The sequence below is a fragment of the Protobothrops mucrosquamatus genome, unplaced genomic scaffold, assembly GCF_001527695.2.
Source record: "Protobothrops mucrosquamatus isolate PMUCROS unplaced genomic scaffold, P.Mucros_1.0 scaffold_60, whole genome shotgun sequence".
Classification (NCBI taxonomy): Eukaryota; Metazoa; Chordata; class Lepidosauria; order Squamata; family Viperidae; genus Protobothrops; species Protobothrops mucrosquamatus.
The window spans coordinates 660,408-682,391 of NW_015386136.1; the positions used below are offsets into that span (position 1 = coordinate 660,408).

The 21,984-nt window shown below is 37.7% G+C and overlaps 1 protein-coding gene across 2 annotated transcripts in view; it reads right to left on the minus strand.

Moving 5' to 3' along the window:
* UGP2 (UDP-glucose pyrophosphorylase 2) overlaps window positions 1-21,238 on the minus strand; it is a 31,384-nt gene extending 10,146 nt beyond the window's left edge. Inside the window, exons 1-4 of one of the 2 annotated variants that reach the window (XM_015812339.1) lie at window positions 21,165-21,238; window positions 9,677-9,804; window positions 7,711-7,818; window positions 5,826-6,011 (exon numbers count right to left, since the gene is read on the minus strand). In XM_015812339.1, the coding sequence (XP_015667825.1) occupies window positions 5,826-6,011; window positions 7,711-7,818; window positions 9,677-9,790 (408 nt within the window). In that variant the 5' untranslated portion in view covers window positions 9,791-9,804; window positions 21,165-21,238. Of the gene's footprint in view, window positions 1-5,825; window positions 6,012-7,710; window positions 7,819-9,676; window positions 9,805-18,212; window positions 18,578-21,164 lie in introns of those variants that run through there. The other variant, XM_015812330.1, reaches the window with a different exon arrangement.
* Window positions 21,239-21,984: the final 746 nt, after the last annotated feature.

The window sequence follows — 21,984 nt, forward strand, 5'->3', positions numbered from 1 at the left end:
AATGTTCAAGAGCAATTAAACATGTGTATTTTCAAGAGAACAGTCAGTCTGCTGACCAGGTCCTAGGGGACAGTATCAATATACAGATGGCCCCTGTCTCTGGTCACTTGTAGTCCTGGATGCAGGGTCATGAAAGGACAGCAAGGACAACATCCAATGTCCTAACCCACCCAAGAATATACGATATCTTTAGGGAAACACACAAATGGGAACATGTTTAGCTACCTCTACTTTCTCCCTTCTTATTTACAGTGTGCCAGACTTACTGGGTGCAATCTTTATCTTATGTGTGTCAGCTTTGCTGGATGGGTTGCTTATGTAATTATACAGAATAAACACAAGGATTTCTTGTCATTCGTTGCTCCTCTCATTTAGAGGAGTCCGTCTCTATTCAGCTGAATAAAAACATAAAACTTAAAGGCACCTTCTGGTTTCCTGTATTTCTTTATCAAGCAAAACCTCAGAACCTGCAGATCAAGTCATCAGGAAAAACAAACACAGACTTCTAATTCAAACTACAGCTAAGATGTTAAAACAATTCCTATAAAAATATGTGCTAAATACCACCTCCATATTCCAGCTTTATAGTTGGATCAAGGCAATTAGATACAATTAAAATACAGTCACAAAATTTAATCATCTAGTTCAATCAATCAAGGGCTTTGAATATTAATGGTGATGCTTAACACTGTAAAAATAAATGAATCCCTTATGCCAAAAATTCAGTTTGAATCATCACTAAATATATTTCTTATTAAATATACCAGTGATGGCGAACCTTTTAGAGACCGAGTGCCCAAACTGCAACCCAAAACCCACTTATGCATCGTCGGGTGCCGGGTGGGTGTGGCCCATTGGCTGGGTGTGGCCAATTGGGTGGGTGTGGCCCATTGTGTGGGCGTGGCTGCGGTGGTAACGGCAGACTGGGTGGGACTAAAAAGTTAAATCAATCAATTCCAACTTTGCAAGATCTTTTTTTTCCCACAAGAAGTTGAAATTTACTGATTGACTGAACCTTTTTTTTTTTTTTTGCACATGGCGCTGGAGGCCTAAAGCGAAAAGGTTTTATAAAACCCAGCTGAAGGCCTAGGACTGGGGCGATGGCACGCGTGCCCATAGAGAGGGCTCTGAGTGCCGCCTCTGGCACCCGTGCCATAGGTTCGCCACCACTGAAATATACTAACTGCAAAATCTGTCTCATGAAAATGAAAATCTTGCAAGAGACAAATGACTTAAATTAGCACTTAGTGTGTTACCATTTTTATCTTCTAAGTGGTTTTCACATTACCAATGTAGGGAACATACAACTTCATCACCACATACATCAGAGATGGGATTATTTTGTGAATCAGTTCAATCGTTATGTAGCAAACAAGCTAAAAGTCTTCAATCAGTGGCTATTTTTCTTTTGAAGGTCTGCCACCATTTAAAAATATTTGTGATATGGGAAGATGGATGATTAGCTACAGATTCACATTCATACACACAAACACCAGCTTAACTGGGATTGGTATGGGGAGCACCACTTGTTTCTGAAGACTGCATCAGATAGTGATGATGGAAAATATTATGTCTATTTGGCCCACGAGGAAGGGAAGACAGAGTATGTACAAGACTCCATTGATTAGAGATTCTCATTTGGTGGGACCACAAAAAAGGGCCTTCTTGGTAGTAGACCCTTCTTTATGGAACTTCTTTCCCCCTGAAGTATGGTTGGACCCCACACTGTTGTTTTTCATGGGTCTGGTCAGTGGGCCTGGTGACCACGAATGGATCAAGTGGCTGATTTAATTGTACTGTTGTTATCAGGGGGGGGAGGTTGGAGTGAGTTTTTTTATTTATATGGAATTTAAAACTTTTGTAAGCTGCTCAAAGTCACCTATTTGAGAGTTGGGTAGCTATATAAATTTGTTTAATAAATAATAAATAAAGTGCATGCTACTTAATTGCCATTAGCCGCTTACAAGAATCTTGTACTCTATTATTTTCATCAGCTGCACAGAATTGTTGATTTTGGTCGTGCAAAGATGTAATATTGGAATATCATATGGAGAACAGCTCTCCCAACGAGGTGGTACAAACTGTTAGTGTTTGACTATAGTTTTGCAAATGGAAAAGGAAGAACATGTTGTAAGAATCACTCAATTGTGAGATGGGCAGCATATAAATTTAAGAAATAAAAAATAATAAGTTGTATCTTATAATACCACCTCACCCACTATTGTCAACAGAGAGAATGAAACTCTGCTGCTCATTAGGCCAATTTTCTCCTGGACAGTTAATGCCATTGTCTAGAACAGGGGCAGGCAACCTTGGCTCTTTTATGACTCGTGGACTTCAACTCCCAGAATTCCTGTGCCAGCATGGCTGGCTCAAGAATTCTGGGAGTTGAAGTCGAGTCATAAAAGAACCAAGGTTGCCTACCCCAGGTCTAGAATAGCCTTTTACCAAGTTTACCTTCAATTTGTCTTTACCAATTTTGTCTTCAATGTTCCTAATAAACATTAAACTGAATGGTTTCATTCAAATTTTAGTCACATCCAAATTCAACTAGAGCACTGCAAAAATGTGTTCTATCAGGACCTGCTGTTAAACATGCAAAGATTAATTGGTCCAGAACACATCAATCAAGGCTTTTTCTATAGTAGCTTCCTGATTCAAAAAGGTCGTCAGTCATCTACCACCTATAAGCACCCTCTCCTGAAACCTCTTGTGTTTCTGCCCAAGAAACTTTCTCTCATAAAATTAAGGAACACATACCTGAAGTATTTCACCCCACTCTTCAAATTATTTTCTAAATTATTTATTTAAATAATTAAATAAATTTAAATTATTTAAATTATTTTTAAACTAATGATAATGCAAAAACCAAAGGAACTGGGGACGGGGAGTAGTAGAATGAAAAACCAAACCCATGTTCTTAGCTATAAAATTACAATTGATTAAAACCTGTCAGGTTCCCAAAGAAATACATGGTTTCCCTATGCCTATTCCCGAATCTATAAACCTTCTTTGGGACCTGCCATTCTGTTGGGAGGGGGGATGCTTTGGGGATGCTTGCACTGTCTTGCTATTGTGCCCTTTCCCCAGGGGAAGGAATGTATCGCCCTTTTCTAAGAGATGTTGGGCTTGGAAAAGAAAGCGAGAGAGACCTTGAAAGAGCGTGCCTAAGAAGCCAGTTACCAAAACACTATGCCACCTGTGGATTGGCTGGAATTCATATGATCACTGGGTCCCTGGGGGGGACAAATATTGAATATTGCTGTTAATATACTGCTTTCACGGGTTTTTCCTCAGACCTTGCCTTGTTTTCCCTGCTAACACAAGCCCCTAATAAAAGTTCCTTTTGAGAAAATGCCTGTTTCAAGAGTTCTGCTTTCTTGGGTGGCTTAGCTGAGGTAGGTCCTTACAAAACCTTTTGATGTATAAATAGCTATCCCTAATTAGGAAGAATGGAAAATATAACCCAAGTGTTTATGGAAAATGCAGAGAGCAACTATCTGAAGAGGAATTTCCTTTCTTTCTTGGAAAGAATCTTTCCTAACTTGATGCATGCGGCAATACATGTACATTCTCTAAAGTTATATTTCCTGTTTTGAAAATATTTTTATCTGTATGAAAAATGATCTACAAATGGCTTTCAATGTAGTTGCAGCAACACAGTTGTTGTCTATTCCTCTATTATTCCTTTGTAAACTGGCTCACATATCCTTCAGCGCAGAGGGCAGGTCATAAATAAACAAAGTAACATTTAGAGAGCAAGTCTGGCATGGTGGTTAAGGCTAGAAACAGAGAGACTGTGAGTTTTAGTCCAATATTAGGTAAGAAGCCAACTGGATGACCTTGGGCAGTCACTCGGTCTCATCCTAGGAAACTTGCCAAGAACACAGCAGGGACTGACTCGAAGGCACCACACGCATACAAAAGCAACATTTATGCATCAAAAATTTAAACAGCAGGTTCAGTAAGAAAATGCCTAATAAACCCTAGTTTCTGTTTAAAGGTTTCACAGCATTTACTTGGCACTTAAAAACTATCAAAGAGGATATCAGGAAAGCAAAGGAAATTGGAAATATACAGTGACTGAAGCCTTAACTAAGACTTTTGTCTTTCTTGATTTCTAAAGCAGGGCACTGTTAATATATTTTTTAAAAAACCCTTTATTTGCCATAATTCCAGAGGTGCCAGGAGGATTGAAGGCTTTCATAAAAATGCCAAAGGTGCTGTCACATGCTGTCACAATGCAAGCTGTGCCACTTTCTAATGTGTATGCAATGTTACGATATATATACAAAAGAGGTAAATCATGCTGCAGAAGTGTAATTCATCATTTACATCTCCCCGTCACAAACAAGATTTTTTTTAGCTCAAAACATTGAAATTAATTGAAAACTGACAAGATGGCTCACCTACTATTATTGGTGTCAGTAACTGTCATGTTTCTGTTCCTTGAACTAATTCAACTTTATTATTGCAGCATCACAATAATCAAGTCTGGACAGCATATTTTCATCATAAGCCACTCTCCTTTTTTTGCCATTTGTGACACTTACAGACTTGAAAAGCTTACACTGTATTTGAAAACTTAATGTAATGAGCAATAACTGCCTTTCAAATAATAATTACAATTGGAACAAGTAAAACTAACTTATGTATTGAACCACAGCACTTTTTACATGTTCCTCAAATAAAGGGCTCCATGTGACTACGAGGTCCTTTCTCTGATACACTTCCTCTCCTTGCTCCCTGCTCCACCCAGCTCTATACAATGAATGGAGTTCTGAAAGGTGATGCTTAAAGCTATTGCTCAATATGATCACTCTGTTTGAGTGAAAGAATATCCACAAATATAATCTACTGTCAATCAATTCGATTTTCAAACTTCTCATCGGTCCTTATCTACACAGAGTACTCAAATTACCTCTCAGCCCACAATCCACTTTAAAATGCAATCATTGGAATGTGATTCTGCAAGTTTGTTTGTGCTTTGAAGATCTAATTTGCCAAATTTCATAATTGCTGATTGCAGGCAACAAAATAGAAAAAGACTACATTCATACAATCAAAATGGACACAGTATGGAATGGACAGCAGAATCAACAATATTTTCAAGTTCTTTCTAATTTTTCTTACAACCTGAGAAACAACAGTCAAAACATAAATCTTTTTCAAAAAACTCTTTGACCAATGCTATCCTTGACATAAGCAACACCACCCCAAGTTCATTATGGCATGAAAAGTCATCCAGCGTCTACCATAAACTTATTGAAGGATGAGTTACTATTGCTGCTTTAATTACCTTCTATCAAACAGATTAATAAGCACTGGTGTAAAACATTACTACTTGCCTCTATCACCAATTAATGTTTCACCGGGACATGTGGGGATGAATGGCTATTGTATTGATAGCAGAGAGACTGCCTCTGAAAACCATCTGCTGGGAGACTAGTACACTTCCTTGTGCAGTTGGTTGGCCATTGTGGAATAGACTGCTGGAAGAACTATAACATTTTACAGATTGTGTATTTGAATGGGGAAAGCAGTAAAAGAAAGAGAAAGAACACTGTGTCAGTACTCTTAATGTTTCATTCCAATTTATTCTCGGGTGCTCTTTTACTAGTAGTTATATGCTAAAAAGTAACGATACATCAATATGAGGTAGCTGGATGATTGTAAGATTCCTAGACAGAAAAATTAGATTTCAGCATAATGCAAGCCAACTTTCCCATTGGGGTTTTAGTGTTTTGCATGGGCTCTCTACGAATGATAGCCACAGATTTTATGACAGCAATTTAACAAGGAGAACTCACATATAAACTACTCACCTCAATCTGTTGAACTGTTAAATCCAGGAATGTATTCTCATTCCGTACACCAATGAGACTTTTGGGGCCTTTACATCCCATACTGGTGCCCAAGCCACCATTAAGTTTCACCACAACTAACTTGTTCAAAACTGAAGCGATGCTATCAGGTATTCCTCTTGCTTTTATCTTCTCATAGGGCTGTATCTGAAAGGAAAACAATGGTGATAGACCTGTTAGAATAACTGTGTACTATTTACAGGTTTTTTTTGTAAAAAAAGAATTGCAAAATAAAACATGCAGTAAATATTTAAATTTTGGTTTTGGCTATGTTAAGACAAAATTTTCATCCAGACAGCATTGCAGAATTGTCTATATTGGTGAAAGCAATCCAAAGACTGATCGCTGTTCTTTCCAACCACTGCGTTTGGTTACTGTCTTGAAATACTCTCTCCTCATTTGCAAGCAACAATTTTAGATTAAGTATTGAGTGGCTGCAGAAGTAAAACTAGATAACCAAAACTGATTCAATAAGTCTTATTACAAACATACACTGAACGTCAGAAAAGCTGATGCTATAGGGCATCAGAATATGGCAACATTCAAGTACCACCAGTCACCTAACAAGGTGTCAAAAACTTGATGACCAAAAAAACCCGGAAAAAAGTGATAAAAGTACAGGTAGTCCTTGACTTACAACAGTTTGCTTAACAACTGTTCAAAGTTACAACAGCACTGAAAAAAGTGACTTATGACCATTTTCACACTTATGACTGTTGCAGCATCCCCAGGGTCATGTGATTTACATTTGGATGCTTGGCAACCGATTCATATTTATGATGGTCACATTGTTCCAGGGTCATGTGATCGCCTTTTGCAACCTTCTGACAAGCAAAGTTAGTGGGAAAACCAGATTCACTTAACCACTATGTTACTAATTTTACAACTGCACTGATTCACTTAACAACTGTGGCAAGAAAAGTCATAAAATGGGGCAAAGCTCATTTAACAAATTTCTCTCCCCTCCTTTTATATCCAAGTTCTCTCCCTCCTTCCCTGACTTACTTTCCTTCCTTCCTTCCTTCCTCCCTCCCTCCGCTTTTTTTTTTAAACTGCCAGAGGCTCCGGGAAGAGGTGGTAACAGGCAGGCAGTAGTGGGAAAAGGCTTCCCCTCCCCCATCATTGCCTCTGCGTGGCTTGGTTCAGCTCACCTCTCCCAGACCTGCACATGTGTTTGTGTGTATGCGAGCGCACACGCCAGGATCAGTGCTGCTTTCCAGCTGACCGGCGCTTCTTTGGGGCTGTCAGGGCTCAGCGGGAGCGCAAAGATCAGCGCCGCTTTCCAGCTGGAGCCTAGTGCTGATCCTGGTGCTTCCACTGAGCCCTATCAGCCCCGAAGAAGTGCTGATCAGCTGGAAAACGGTGGTGATCCTGGCGCTTCTGCTGAGACAGCCCTGCAGCTCCAGCCGTCTCTCGCTCAGGCTTGTGCGGTGCTGCACCGGTTCAGCTCATTCCCCCTCCCCCGCTACTTTTCTAGGATGGTCATGTACCACCTGCCAGGTGCCAATGTACCACAGGTGGTACCCGTACCACTGGCTGAAAAGCCCTGCTATAGGGAACCTTACATATTTGTTACTCCAATTCCTGCACTGATTTTTTTTTAGAAACCCCCTTTAATGACTCAAAGATAAGTGACAGATATTGTTGATGATAGTGACATTTTATCTTTAGGCAAACTGATCTCCTGATGCATCATGGCTGTTTGCTTTCATTCCTTCAAATTAAAGCCTAATTCTGTCCTGTTGCTTAGTGTGAACTTCTTCAAAATCCCTGGGAAAGTCAGAATATGATATTTAAAAAACAATAAGATCCACAAGAAATTGGTAATTCACATGTCGCAATTTACAGAATCTTCTGGAGGTCGTTGGATCTTTCCCCAGTCTACTGATGGTCCTTTTTCTTGTAAGAATCTGTGAAAGAGCTTTTGAAATCCTTCCAGGTCCTTTTTAGTGTGCTGAAAAAAAAGGCAATTGAAGCAGATTTTTTAAAACTTCTACTAATCCTCATGCAAAACAGAGATATAAAATTATTGTAAAATGTGAAGCAACAGAAACAAAGCCATTTCTCTTTCATTTTTTGAGAGGAAAAATTGGAAATGTTGCATAAAATTAAAATATATCAATACTTATTTTAGCACCTTATACAGTGTAACACATAACTTAATTGGCTTGGTTAGAGAAATATATCTATTGTTTATTTATTAAATTTATATGCCGCCTATCTCATTATCTGGAGTAAATAAAGCTGAAAAGTATAATTTATTCAGGCAGTAATTATAAACTTACAGGGAATTCTTGTTTAGCCCACCACAAATGGATCTGGCAACTTGATCATTAAGCGAACCAATCACTAAGTGAAACTATGACTCTACTTATGATCTTACTTTAGCTTTGCTTTGCTTTACAAACCTTGCAAAATGCAAAGTCATAAGATTACTTTTTTATCATCACTGTAACTGCAAATGGTATCTAAATAAGGATTACCTGTAGTTATAGAAGTATTTTAAAGTATTTTTAATTTTTTATTTCAAATGGAGCAAGGATACATGTTACTAGATTCTAAAACAAGCATGTCAAACTCGCAACGTCACGTGACGTTGTGTGACGTATCGTGACTTTTTCCTCATTGCCAGCAATGGGGTAGGCGTGGTTTCGTCATGGTGCATCCGGCCCACGGGCCAGCAGTTTGACATGCCTGTTCTAAAAGGTGTAACCATCTTTTTTATATCCTTAGAAGAAACAGTCAAACAAAACACAGAAAAGGAATGATCAAGGATGTTTTAGTGCAAAGAAAATCAATGTGTTTAAAACTTTATCCTTCACTGCCTCAAACAGATGTAGAAAGCAGTAATTTAAAAAAAGCAAAAAAAAAAAAAAAGGAAGGCATCCAAGGCTCAAAATACACTTTTGCATATAAGTGTATGTGTGCATATATATATGTAATTAGCTTCTTTTTCTGGACAGGAATATAATATCATTATTAGCAGTTTCTATTTGTTTTCATCATTTGCAAGTATTTCTGGAAACTGAAGATATCACTGTAATGAGGAAAACTATTCTTTCTTATACTAGTTTATTTCTGGGTTAGATGTGAATATTTTCAAATATATAACTATTTCTTGCACATCTAAACAATTTGTATACCTTTTTTTAAAAAAAAAACATTGTTTCCTCTTTTTTCTACTTCTCCCTCCCATTTCTATGCAAAACAAAGTGAACGCACAAGTATTTTCTTGTTATGGCAATAACTGTAACTTTTTAGCATTTCACACATACACACGCTAAACGCTTATGATATGCAGGTATATATACACACATACACACTCCATAAAATACACTTGGTATAACTTTATTTATAAATAGTTTTTATGTGTCTATTACTTTTTGCCCTTCTACCCTATTGTTAGAGTTGTCATGCTTGCCAACTGCTTAGGATATTTCACTATGCAATAATCAAGAAGTGTCAACAAAATATAACAAAGGTGATGAAGGCAAAACAGATAAGCACAGAAAGTACAGAAAAAATCATATTTTATTATGTATCAGCTAATCTATACCAAAATGGAAAAAATGCATACAAAACTGATTTTCTAAATTGCATTGTTTAATATTAAATGTAGTCCTAAAGGCCACGTCATGTTTAAGAACCACAAAGCTCTTGAAGTGGCTGCACTTAAAATTCCTGTTTCTCTGACAAATTCCAGAATACTTGTCTAGATATTATATTTATCCCATATGTATATCCCAAAATTTTGAACATCAGAAAAACAGGATTTACTCAAGAATATACTGTAATTTTGTTTTAGTCCCAACCTGTAGCTCGTTCTGTGGTGCAGTTGAAAGTATTTTATCCAGTTCCACTTTCATGGAATATTCCAGTTCTTGCCTAATAGCTTCCTGGAATGGGGAGGTACCAGCCTGAGACATCGCTTTGCTAAAATCTTAAAAAAAGAAACAGAGACAAGTTTTGTAGGCTTATGGAAGAGAGAACAAAATGCTTAGACAATGAAACATAATGTTAAATTGTAGTATACTTAAAAGCAGCATGTATTATATAGGCTTATTTTCTACAAAAATGCAAAATATTTTTACAGGTGCAAAATATTCTTGTTATTTTGCTAGTCAATCAATGTGCCAAATGAGGATGCATTCCACTTTTGTGCTTGTTATTAGTTAACTAGTCACAGAAAAAAATCCCCAAATAATAGCTATTCTTCTTCTAAAACGTCAGGCTGTTCTGCAGTTGAACAGCTGAGCATTACTGATTTGTCAAGCAATACAATCTTCCTTTCACAAAATTATGTCATACAAAAAAAATGTAGAAACTTGGTGATAAACTCTAGTAATTTTTCTGTATCCCTCAGCATTCTCCCTTAGTGTTTTCTCGTTCAAGGGTTCAGTTATTACTAAGCAACATGAAGTGAATCGCTGCATTTTTTACCTACATTTACATTTTAAGGCACTTAATTTACACATGCAAAAATAACAAAGGAAGTATCCATTATTAGAACGTTATACTTTTAAGTACAAGATTCTTGATAGAAATAAAATCTGATAATCTTTCACCATTAAACAGAAAATTAGCCAAAACCAGTTGGCATACAGTACAGAAACAATCCAAAATATCAAGCATCATAAATCAGCAGTAGCATTTTCTTTTTTATTTTTTTAATTTGTATGTCAAAGAAACAAAACACAGTGACTTGCTTTCCCCTAATGTACTATAACATATCAACTCAAAACTACATTACAACTTTTAGGTAACTAACTCTTCATCATAAAAAAAAATAACTACTCATTTTCAACCCACTTAATTGAAGTCTTGTTGTCCACCTCCATTCAATCACATGGAAAAATGATTTTCAAATGCAGTTGGCTGTCTGGTTAAATGGTTATATAACAAGAACTGTACAATCCACAATGAATATTCCAATCAAATTCTAAGATGAATCTAAAAACATTGCTTATTATTGTGGGAATTAAGAAATGGTGTCTCAAAGCTAACAGGACAACAAGCAGGTATCATCCTTAAAGCAATTATATAAAAATCAAAGTAGCTATGCATGTTGGGTTATTATTTTACCTATTCAAGTCAGACTGTTGTAAAATGCACATACTGTAATATGAGCAGGATTTGCAATTTACTATTATTACGGACAATTCAAAATTTATAGAACTGCTCAGAACACAATACAATATTAAATTAACTGATTATATTTGCCAGGCCCCATGCTGTTGGTTCAAGAACATACATTGTGCAGGACTGTATAATAACATACTTATGTTTTCCAAATCTGGAAAAGTTCTCAGTGAAGACATTACTTTTTATTTCTTCCTATGTTTATTTTCTTAATGAACCACTATATTTTGCTTTTCTAGTTTTCTTTATAACAGGCTGAGTCTTTGAAAACTGAATCAGCAGTTTACTTTAAAATCATTTAAATAATTGATAGTCTCAGAAAAAAAACCTGGTTATTTTTGCATGAAAAGTCTAGAAAAACCAGAGTGTTGGATATAAATGTCAATTTGACTTTCCCAACATTATTTGTAATAAAAATAAACTTCCAGTGAAGTACATCATTACTCACAAAGAGAACTTTTTTTTCTACACACAAGTTCTGCTTTTCATTTTAAGACTATTCCTGTTCCATATAAGAGCATTTCCAGTTTTGCAATAATGGCCTAAAGCATTTTCATGTTATAAGTAAATAGTTTTAACTTGTTTAACAATGCTCCTTATATTAGAGCACATATAATATTTTCTTATTTCAATTCTGTCATACAGCTTATATTAGCCATTTTCTTACTAAAATGTTCAGTTCTCTCTTGCAGGTCAGCAGAATACCATAATATATCTATTATTACAGAATAGAAGAATTCAGTGCTGAAATTTATATCCTCAAAGCAAGCAGAAATAATGAAAAACAATCAGAAAACCTCTATGTAATTGCAGAATACTATACATGTCTATATATGGGGGGGGGAAGTGACAGATATTCCTATTGAAGAGGGTTTTCCCTCAATAATCGATTCCCAGTTTGCTTGCATATTGTCTAATTATGTCATTTTTCTTTTGCTGGGTTCAGTAGATGTAGGCATACACCTCACACAATCACAATCAGCATTATAAGCAAGTTTTGTAATTTTAAGCTGAATCTACTATTGGCACGAGGAAGGAAGAGAAGGTACATTAGAAAAAAAATTCAAAGTAACATGATGATGATGATGATGATGATGATGATGATAATAATAATAATAATAATAATAATAATAATAATAATAATAATAATAAAGTTGGAAGGGACCTTGGAGGTCATCTAGTCCAACCCCCTGCTCAGGCAGGAAACTCTACACCATTTCGGACAAATGGCTGTCCAGTCTCTTTTTAAAAATTTCCAGTGTTGGAGCATTCACCGCTTCTGGAGGCAGGTTGTTCCACTGGTTAATTGTTTTAACTGTCAGGAAGTTTCTAGGTTGCTTCGCTCCTTGATTAGTTTCCATCCGTTTCTTTTTGTCCTGCCTTCAGGTGCTTTGGAGAATAGCTTGACTCCCTTTTCTTTGTGGTAGCCCCTGAGATATTGGAACACTGCTATCATGTCCCCCCTCATCCTTCTCTTCGTTAAACTAGACATACCCAATTCCAGCAGCCGTTCCTCCAGTCCCCTAATCATCTTTGTTGCTCTTCTCTGTACTCTTTCTAGAGTCTCAACATCTTTTTTACATCGTGGTGACCAAAACCGGATGCAGTATTCCAAGTGTGGCCTTACCAAGGCATTGTAAAGTGGTATTAATACTTCACGTGTGTTAATGCAGCCTAGCACTGTGTTGGCCTTTTTGGCAGCTGCAGCACACCGCTGGTTCATATTTAAGTGATTGTCCTGTGGTTAGAAAGAAGTTTCTAACTTGCTATGTGGGTAACAGAAAACTAGACAAGAATCTATTTAATTTTGAATAGATGTGAAGCACTACAGTGATTTTCCACTGTATCTAACCAAAGAGAATAATTTGTTGCAAGTGACTGTTATAACTAAATACTTAACAATATTAAACACTGTAGGAAAAGAGTGTTAGTCTACAGTATCCAAAAATTAGGAATCTGGTTACCCCTTTTCAGACCAATACATTTATTTAAAAGACATTAGCTTTCATGACCTGCAACTTATTTCATCATACTCTAATGCATTTGATGGCTACATCTGAAGAGACTAAAATGTATTAGACTAAAAAGGAGTGATCAGATTTCTACAATACAATACTAGTATCAATGTGTTGTGGCTTTATTAAAAAGACTAAAAAAATGGTAGTATCCCAAAGGTTCTGTACCTAAAATTCTATACTAAAAATCCTCAATTCCTTCACACAATTATGAATTCTTAGGTTTCTTCAACTAGCACATATACAAGTTAAAGAGACTTGGAAACTGATTGATAATGATAATATAAACAACACCATGTTAGCCAATGTCTGCTGAGAAAGAAGTTACACTAATGTCTATGAAGATTTTCAGTCATCCAAGTCATGGTTGTCCCAAAGGGGCGTTTTCAAATGGCAACTAGACTTTCTTTGGTTTTTTCTTAAAGACATTTTGCTTCTCATCCAAGAAGCTTCTTTAGTTCTTACACTACTACACTAATGGAGTAGTAGAACTTACACTAATGGGAGTGAAGTCATATTTTCCTGTCTTTGAAATCTGGTCCAGAGGTTTGATGGACCATCAAGAGCAGATGAAAAGTCATAAAAAATACAGAAAGAACCAAGCAAGAAGTACCTTTCACAAAAGCTCTTAATAAAAAAAAAAAATCAGGGTTAGAATGGTCCGATTGTTTTCAGATTGCAAAAATACAATTGCTTAATAATTTAACTGGACTGCATGTATGTGTCATATACTAATGAATCATATTATTCATGATAGATTTTTTCCCCAAGATGATGCCTTCCAGATTTGTTGGATTTCCGGCTCTCAAGATAGCTAGACATATGGGAGTTGAACACTCTTTCTGGCTTCTGGGCTGTGAAAGGCTGCTATCTGAGATTTATAAAGGGTACTTCATTAGATCTGGAAACAGGTTTGCTATATTCCAGTGGTAGCGAACCTATGGCACGGGTGCCAGAGGCGGCACTCAGAGCCCTCTCTGTGGGCACACGCACCATCACCCCAGTCCTAGGCCTTCAGCTGGGTTTTATAAATCCTTTTCGCTTTAGGCCTCCGCCGCCGTGTGCAAAAAAAAAAAAGGTGCAATCAATTTCAACTTCTCCCGGGAAAAAAAAAGATCTTGCAAAGTTGGAATTGATTGATTGAACTTTTTAGTCCCACCTAGTCTGCCGTTACCACCGCAGTCATGCCCACCCAATGGGCCACACCCACCCAATTGGCCACACCCACCCAGCACTCGACAATGCTTAAGTGGGTTTTGGGTTGCAGTTTGGGCACTCGGGTCTCTAAAAGGTTCGCCATCGCTGCTATATTCATACTTGAAAATTGTAAATAAAGTATATTATGGAAATTATCCCAATTTACAGAAGGAACATTTAAATTCAACTGCAGATGTCACAGTGACTACATTTAGTTTTGTTTAGGTAATATATCTTTTAATGTATTTTAATTTCATTGTAAGTAGAACCAGCTTTCAGCCACGCAACAGATTTATGCCCAATTCCCACAAAAATAATCCTGGAAGTTACAATTGCCTGATAAAATGATCTTAGAATGAGGTTTGTTTCAACTGTTTGCCTTCCCAACTGCTTTTGCCAACTGCATTTCCAATGTAGCAATAAAACAATGATGCCCACATTGCCCAATAGGATTAGCAAATGTAGTGAAGCAGGCAAGTAAAAATGTTTGAGCAAATCTGGGAAGAAAGGCTTGCTTCATCACATCTATTGCAAATATGTCCTGGTTTTACACCCAGACAGTGGAATTCAGATACAAAGAAACAAGGTAAGAAATCTCCAACCATCCTACATTTAGTACCAAGCTCTTGAGAATAAAATAAAAGGAAAAGGACCAGATATTCCATCTTGAAAAACTAATTTTGAAATAAATAATAAAATTGTGAAACACAGAAAGATAAAAAGAGTTTTGTCTCTTTCAGGGATCCCACATTCAGTCTGCTTTATCTGTTTTCAGATCATAAGGAAAGAACTGGCACAGTTCTCACCACATCTGGAACTCTGAAGGTATTTCTAAAGGAGTCAACTGGATAGCAAAGCAGTATGGCTCCAATCAAAAGTTCAAGGTATTTTTGTGCTTTCACTGCCATTCTTTACCCTTAGTGAAAGCAGGCATTCAATACCAGTACAAAATTGGACGAGAGAGAGATACACTACACTTCTGGTTAAAACAAAGTAGCATGACACCTTTCTACTGCTTTCAAATACAACTAAATTGTGAACAAAGAAACTACTTATTATAAAAATCTGTCCTTCCCAAAGTCCATTTTAAACCTTGTTTTCCCACTAAACACAATTGAACATTTATAAATGTTGTATGAGACAAGTTTTTGTTTATATTCACACCTGTAAGAGAAGGAAATGAAACAGGAACATGAAAGTACTATAAGCACTGCAGTACTATGCTAATCAGCCTGGTTTATAGTCCTATCTGGTAAAAAAAAAACCACGGCACAGGATGATGCTTCTGACTCTATGGTGATTTTAAGTGGACCCAAAAGCAAGGGTACTGAATTACAATACATGAGATGAGCAGGGTGGGTGGAAGCGGGTAGAGAAGGAAAACAATGGTGAGGCTAGAGAAAGGAAAGCACACACCTAGTTTCACTCCAGAATTGTTTGGTCAGACTAGGGACAGATAACCCAAAATTGGATTAAATATGTATGCTGGGCTTCAATTACCAAAACCTTTTGCTATGATTCATGCTAATTGGGACAGATGGGAGCTGAAATCTGGTCACATCAAGTTCTGTATCACTGCTGTAAATTTTATTCAAATGTATTAAAATTAAGTAAGGAGATAGAAAAACATTTCTTGTCATATCTAAAGTACAGAATCTATCCGAGGCTGAGGGATGCCTGAGGATGAGAAAACAAAAAGTATGTATCTAGAAGAGATGTAAGGAACATGACAAGAATCACAGGTATATTTACAGTATATCTCATGATACAGAATCTGAAACTGGGGATGCAATAAGCTACTTTATATATAATTAGGGTGAGTAGTACTATCCCTTTTTCCTTTTTGTTTGTACTTAAACACATATGTTTCAGTGGACTATTGATCTAGAACAGGAGTAGGCAACCTTGGCTCTTTTATGACTAGTGGACTTCAACTCCCAGAATTCCTGAGCCACCATGGCTCAGCTTGGAAACCTTTCCCTTTCACCTCAGCATGGCTGGCTCAGGAATTCTGGGAGTTGAAGTCCACGAGTCATAAAAGAGCCAAGGTTGCCTAACCCTGATCTAGAAGTACAGAAGCCAAGTTCTCCTGGACAGGCAGAATAGTGTCAAGAATATTCCTGCCACTGCCTCTCAGGTTTTTAAATTCCATTTTAAACAGTTTTATTTAATCCATTTTAAATATTTAGTTATAAACTACAGTTCATGGATTTGGAAATTCTACCATGTACCTTACATAATCTGCTTTAGCAATTTATAAGAAATTATGACTGGATTATGTATTGCTGAAATATGTTCAATATTATTTCTGTATAGCATGAACTTTTCAGTTCTGCCACTTTCCTGCTAATAATATAAATACATGAACATAACCTTTCAGAGCCACTACCTAAACACTTAAACATCAAACCTGAATGCATTCATCTGGGGGGGGGGAACCAGCATATGTACTGGCTTTAAGTATTTTAGATTTAACTTTTTATTCAGTGTATATAAACAAAATTATTTCACATAGACAACACTTTTTAGTTTTAACCTAATTAGAGTGGCCTAGATTTGCTAAGTGATTATGTGATTTTCTGGCTTTGCTTATCTTTGATAATGTGAAAAGCTTATCAAAAGGATAGAAAGCTGTAGTGTGCTAAATCCCTTTTCATGACCCCAATTCATCCTAAAATTGTATGCCAAAATTTGGGGGCAAAAATAAATGCACCATTTTATTTCACCGTAACAAAATAAAAAAAAAGCATGTAAGATATTGCATACATTTAAATGCATTAAAAAGAAAAGTAAAATCTACCAACCCTCCACTAAAAATCCTAGATAGTACAGAAAAGTGTCTTGTTACATTGTGGCCACAAAAGTTTAAACTTATATTAGCAATTGCTAATACTTAATCTCTGTTTACAACAACATAATCTATGAATGTAGGAGAAATATAAAAAAAACATCTACAACTAAGATTATCTTTTAAATGAAAACACGATTTTAGAAAATATAATGAAATCCATTTTTATACAAAATGGCCTCCTCCAGTATTGGACTTAAAAAATAGCAACCCCAAACCTTAAAATAACATTTAACATTGGGGGGGGAGGCGTTTTTGTTTTGCTGTGCAGAGTTCATTAGATCACTTTCAAGCAGTCTATTTTAAGGGTCAGTCATGTCAGTGCTTAGCTTTTTGCTCAGTTGTTACAAAGATTATTCTGTAACTATAATCCACCAGGTATTGTCACACTCCACTGGGGTAGATAGTAGTACTCAGAACTAAACTGCTACCTGGTTTTCTATGTATTGCCTATTAGAAATAGTCTACACACTTTCCTTTCTAGTACTGAAGGCTTCATATATTCAGTTTGAGGCATAAAACAGAGATGAGATTATTTCTGTGAAACAAGCACACTATTAAATTATTTCCTTGTCACAGCAATGCATCAGTCATCAAGCTAAAAATGTTTGCTTGTGGGCAATTTCACAATACAGGATTTTCAAACCACGTATACAGACATGCACGGCTGTAAAATACCTAGGAGAAATGGAACTTTAATAACCACTTATGTCACCAATATGTTAATGGGAAGCCAGCTGATAAGGTACTCAGGACAAACCCTTCTTTAATTTACCAGACTGAAGGCAAGCAGCTCCAACTGCCTCAGTCTAGTTTTAGTCTTTTTTTTACATTTGGAGAAAGAAAAGAAATCCTACTCACATATTCCCCCCTCCCACTCTCACACAGTCTCTCTCTCACACACACACACAAAATGGTAGAGACTGGCAGTGCTTTGCTATCACCTAAGCAACCCTCAAAACAAGAGAATTGCTGACTTAATCCAACTGATGTCCCTTTTAAACAGCCTCTGATCATTACCACCCTACCTCAGTAGCTGCATGTGAACCACAGCACAGCTGTTTGAAAAAAAAAAATCCCCCAAAAACCGCACAGCCACAAACAACATACAAATTCTGGCACTACAGAAATTAGCATGCTTACACTTACCTTTTACAAATGATGACATTTTGTATCTTTATGAAAATAAATACTCTTCTTGTAGAAATGTAGAAAAATTCAGATTATGCAAGAAAAGCTCAGAAAAATAAGAGCTTTTTTTTTTAACTGACTTCTCTCCTGATGTAGCGGATACTTCCCTCACTGTTATTCAACATTTACATATCGTCAACAGAATACTCTTTTAGAAAAAATAAAAGTCTAATCATAATCGTCTTAGCCACCCACCCCGTAAAAAAATGATTTTATCCCTGATTGTTCCCTGCTTTCTTCCTAGATCTATCTTCAGAAATAAATGACTCAGAGAAACTGTCTTCAAGGTAAAAAACCTAAGGATTTAAATTTCATCAATGAAAGAGGAGGGTCAAAAACTCTGCCTCACCACCACCCTTTTCTCCTCCCCTTTCTCCACCACGGAAACGCCTGGCTGCTGCAGAGATGAGAGTGGCTCACACCATTCTCCCCCCCCCTCCCGGCTCCTCCTTTTTCCTGGGAATTCACTGGTTTCCTTTAAAAGGCAGAATTCCTTAGGACCACCTATAATAAATGCTACTCTGGCTTTCTCTCCCTCTCCCGGAGCTGCTGGCTGCTTTCCTCAAGCAGTCTCTTTCTATATGAGAAGAGGCTCCTTTGATTTTACAACCTCAGTTCTCATCCCCAACTGGGAGAGAGAGGATCAGACTTGGGCCCCTTTTCTTCTTTCTTGCTCTTAGCTTTAAAGAAATGTTGGAATTTGCTTTGTGAGTTATACGGGCAATTTCTAAGTTTGAAATATAAATGAGAAACTGGCTCATTTTTGTGTTTTGTTCTTCTCTTTTCTGCCATGCTTCGGTTGCTTTTGCATGTTAGGGCTGCAATGCTATTCCTCATCATTGCTTCCTTAGATTTAGTGGGCATACTTTCTGATAGATATGCTTAACAATGTGCTGTGCAAAAGCCAGGTAAAATCATCTGGCTTTGTAAAAACATTTAAGGGTTTGTTTTTATTTTTTCAAAGAGATGGTCACTGTAGCAAACACAGGTCTGGGGCACTTTACATAATACCCATTTTAATATAAGCTTTTATGGCTCAAATGTATTTTCATTTGAATTACAAAAATGCACAAAATTATATATTATTCTTAAAATGTGTATCAAATCCTTAATTTTATTTCAAGAAGTAACATTGGAAAACTTAAATGTTTTCAGTCTGATGGCCACTAACTGGAACTGTGAGAACATGTTTATGGATGATCTTGCAAAATGACAGAATATTACAAAATAGCTGCTGTAGGGAACATAAGCATTCACTGGACGGCTTTCTTCTATTCCCACTCAGCTCTAGGTTTTTGGGGGCAGATTAAATACTTATAAACAAATAATGAACTGTAACCACCAATCAAATTCATGGGTTTTGTCTGGAGCCTAGAAGCCACCTCGGGCTGGTGAGTAATGCTTTGCAGCATACCAGTTTTCTTTTTTGGTCTTTTTTAAAATTTCAAGTGCTCTGGAAAAATAAGTAAAAATTTGAGGAACAGAAGAAAAGATGCATTTTGAAAGATGCAGGAATGGAGTAAGAACAAACCATAAGGGATCACTTGGGAAAATCTGTGGAGCTGCATATTGATTTTCTCCATGGCCTACAGTTCCTGTGGGATCTATAAAACAGACTCATAAAATCAACACACAAGTGGATTACTGGGATAAAGGAAATGTATTAGCTTTCACAACATAAAAGTATAATTTTATTTTTTCAATGTAGGAATCACCAGACTCCAGATTGACTCTATTGTAATTCACAATACAAGACACAAATGGCAATCTAATTTTCCCGTACTTATTCCTTCACAATTTGTATGAATGCATAATAAACACTTTCATTTTCTGTTATAACAAAAGAGGTCCATGTAACATTAAGTTTACAGGATCTACTTACCCCTACAAACTCAACCATGTCCTCAGAGTTTATGAGATACATATAACCATGAACTACCTTGGCTCCATTTACACACCATGCTAGGCTAAAATGCAGTTGGCAATTTTATAGATCAATCTACCCTGCGACATTATTATGCATTCTTCAGCTCCCAGAACAAAAGGGACAGCGTACCAATTCTTCTTTCACCTCTCATCTTTCTAAGGCAGTAAGTGAGCAGAAGGGGCCCTTCAAGTGAAATTCGATTTCCGGTATCTTCAAAAACAGTGGTTTCCCAATGCATCTTCTACGATGTACCCTCAACCCCTTCAGTCTAGTCTAAGGCTTAAGATTTTCTGGAGGTCTCCAGTTCAAGTACCAATCAGAACTGGCCTGCTTATTTCTTTGGCTCACAGTCTCTTTGGAGTTGCAATGCTTTCAGGATAAGAGAAAGAGGAATACAAGTCCTGTAAAGCCTTTGGTAGGTTGGGCTTCAGCTACTCCCTCCACAAGCTGGAAGGATTTATTTTGGGGGGGGGAAGAATGCTTTCTTTTTTAGCACACTTACATACTTTATGCCGCCATCAGCACCGTTTCTGATTTTGCATTTACCTCCCCCAGGAAGCACTAGCAAGAGCCAGATGGGGAAGGAAATAGGGAGGCTGGGTGCGGCTCCGGGAAAAGTTGAAAAAGCAACAAGAAGCAGGGGCCTAAAATCGGCCTCCATTAAAGCAAAAGTATTAAATGAAAAACACGATGGGAGAAAGCAGAACAGCAGCGTTACAGAGAAGGACATGACTACATTATGTCACCGCAGCGTATTTTCCCCTTGGGCTGCTTTCTACTTTCATCACCGTCCCCACACAGCACCAGCTACTTCCAAAACACTGGCGCGGGCGCGCGCCATTCCCCGTGCCCGGCAAAGAACAAGCAGAGGCCTCCTCGAGGCAATCCCTATTTTAGGAGACAAAGCCAGGCAAGAGGGCGGCGGTAGCAGGAGCAGCTACTCTCCCACCCCCTCCTTTTCCAAGCCAGCAGATATTACCCACCTATTTCCTCGGGCGGTGGGGTTGGGCCAGGGAGTGGGGAAGGGTTTGGGAGCTCAATTCTGGCGGTATTGGTGGGATATTTTTTTTAAAGAAAAAAAAATGGTGTATTTCACAAGAGTCCTGCTCTGGTGCCTCCTCCCACTCACGTCAGGGCTCCAGCAGTGGGCCTCGAGGAGGAGGGGGAGGAGGAGGAGCGGCGGCGGCGGCGGCGGCTGCAACAAGTTAAACGACTCCCCTTAACCTGTCATCTTCAAGGCGGAGGGAACTAAAACGGAAGTGCTGCATGAAACACAGACGTCGGCGTTTGCCCTTAAAAGCGCAGCCGCCAATCGCACGGCGAGGAAGACGGTAGAGGTGGGCTGCTAGGTAATTGGTTGCTTTTGGCCCAGGCCTTTGGTGACCAAAAACGGCGATCTTTTCGCTGCAGTCCACGCGCACGCAAAATAATGGACTCAGTTGTGTTCCAGGCTATGAAGTGTGTACTGCGCATTCATTTCCGGGAGCAGCGGCAGTCTCCCACTGAAGTGACTAAAGAACAAGAATTTGTGAGGAAACACCCGAAAAGCCACACTAACTATTAATGTGGTCTCCTGGTTGTTATGGATCACTTTGGTCTTGACTCTGACCGGAGACGCTGATACATTCACAATGATTGCAATAAGAGTTCGCATGTTATCTTTCAGTTACATTGGCCCCGTTCACCCAACATTCTAAGCAATAATTTAATCATGGATTAGGACTAAGCCCTGTCTTAAACTATGATTTCTTAACTACATGACTGAGACAGATACTAAAGTATAGGGTGATTTGGCAGGCCTTG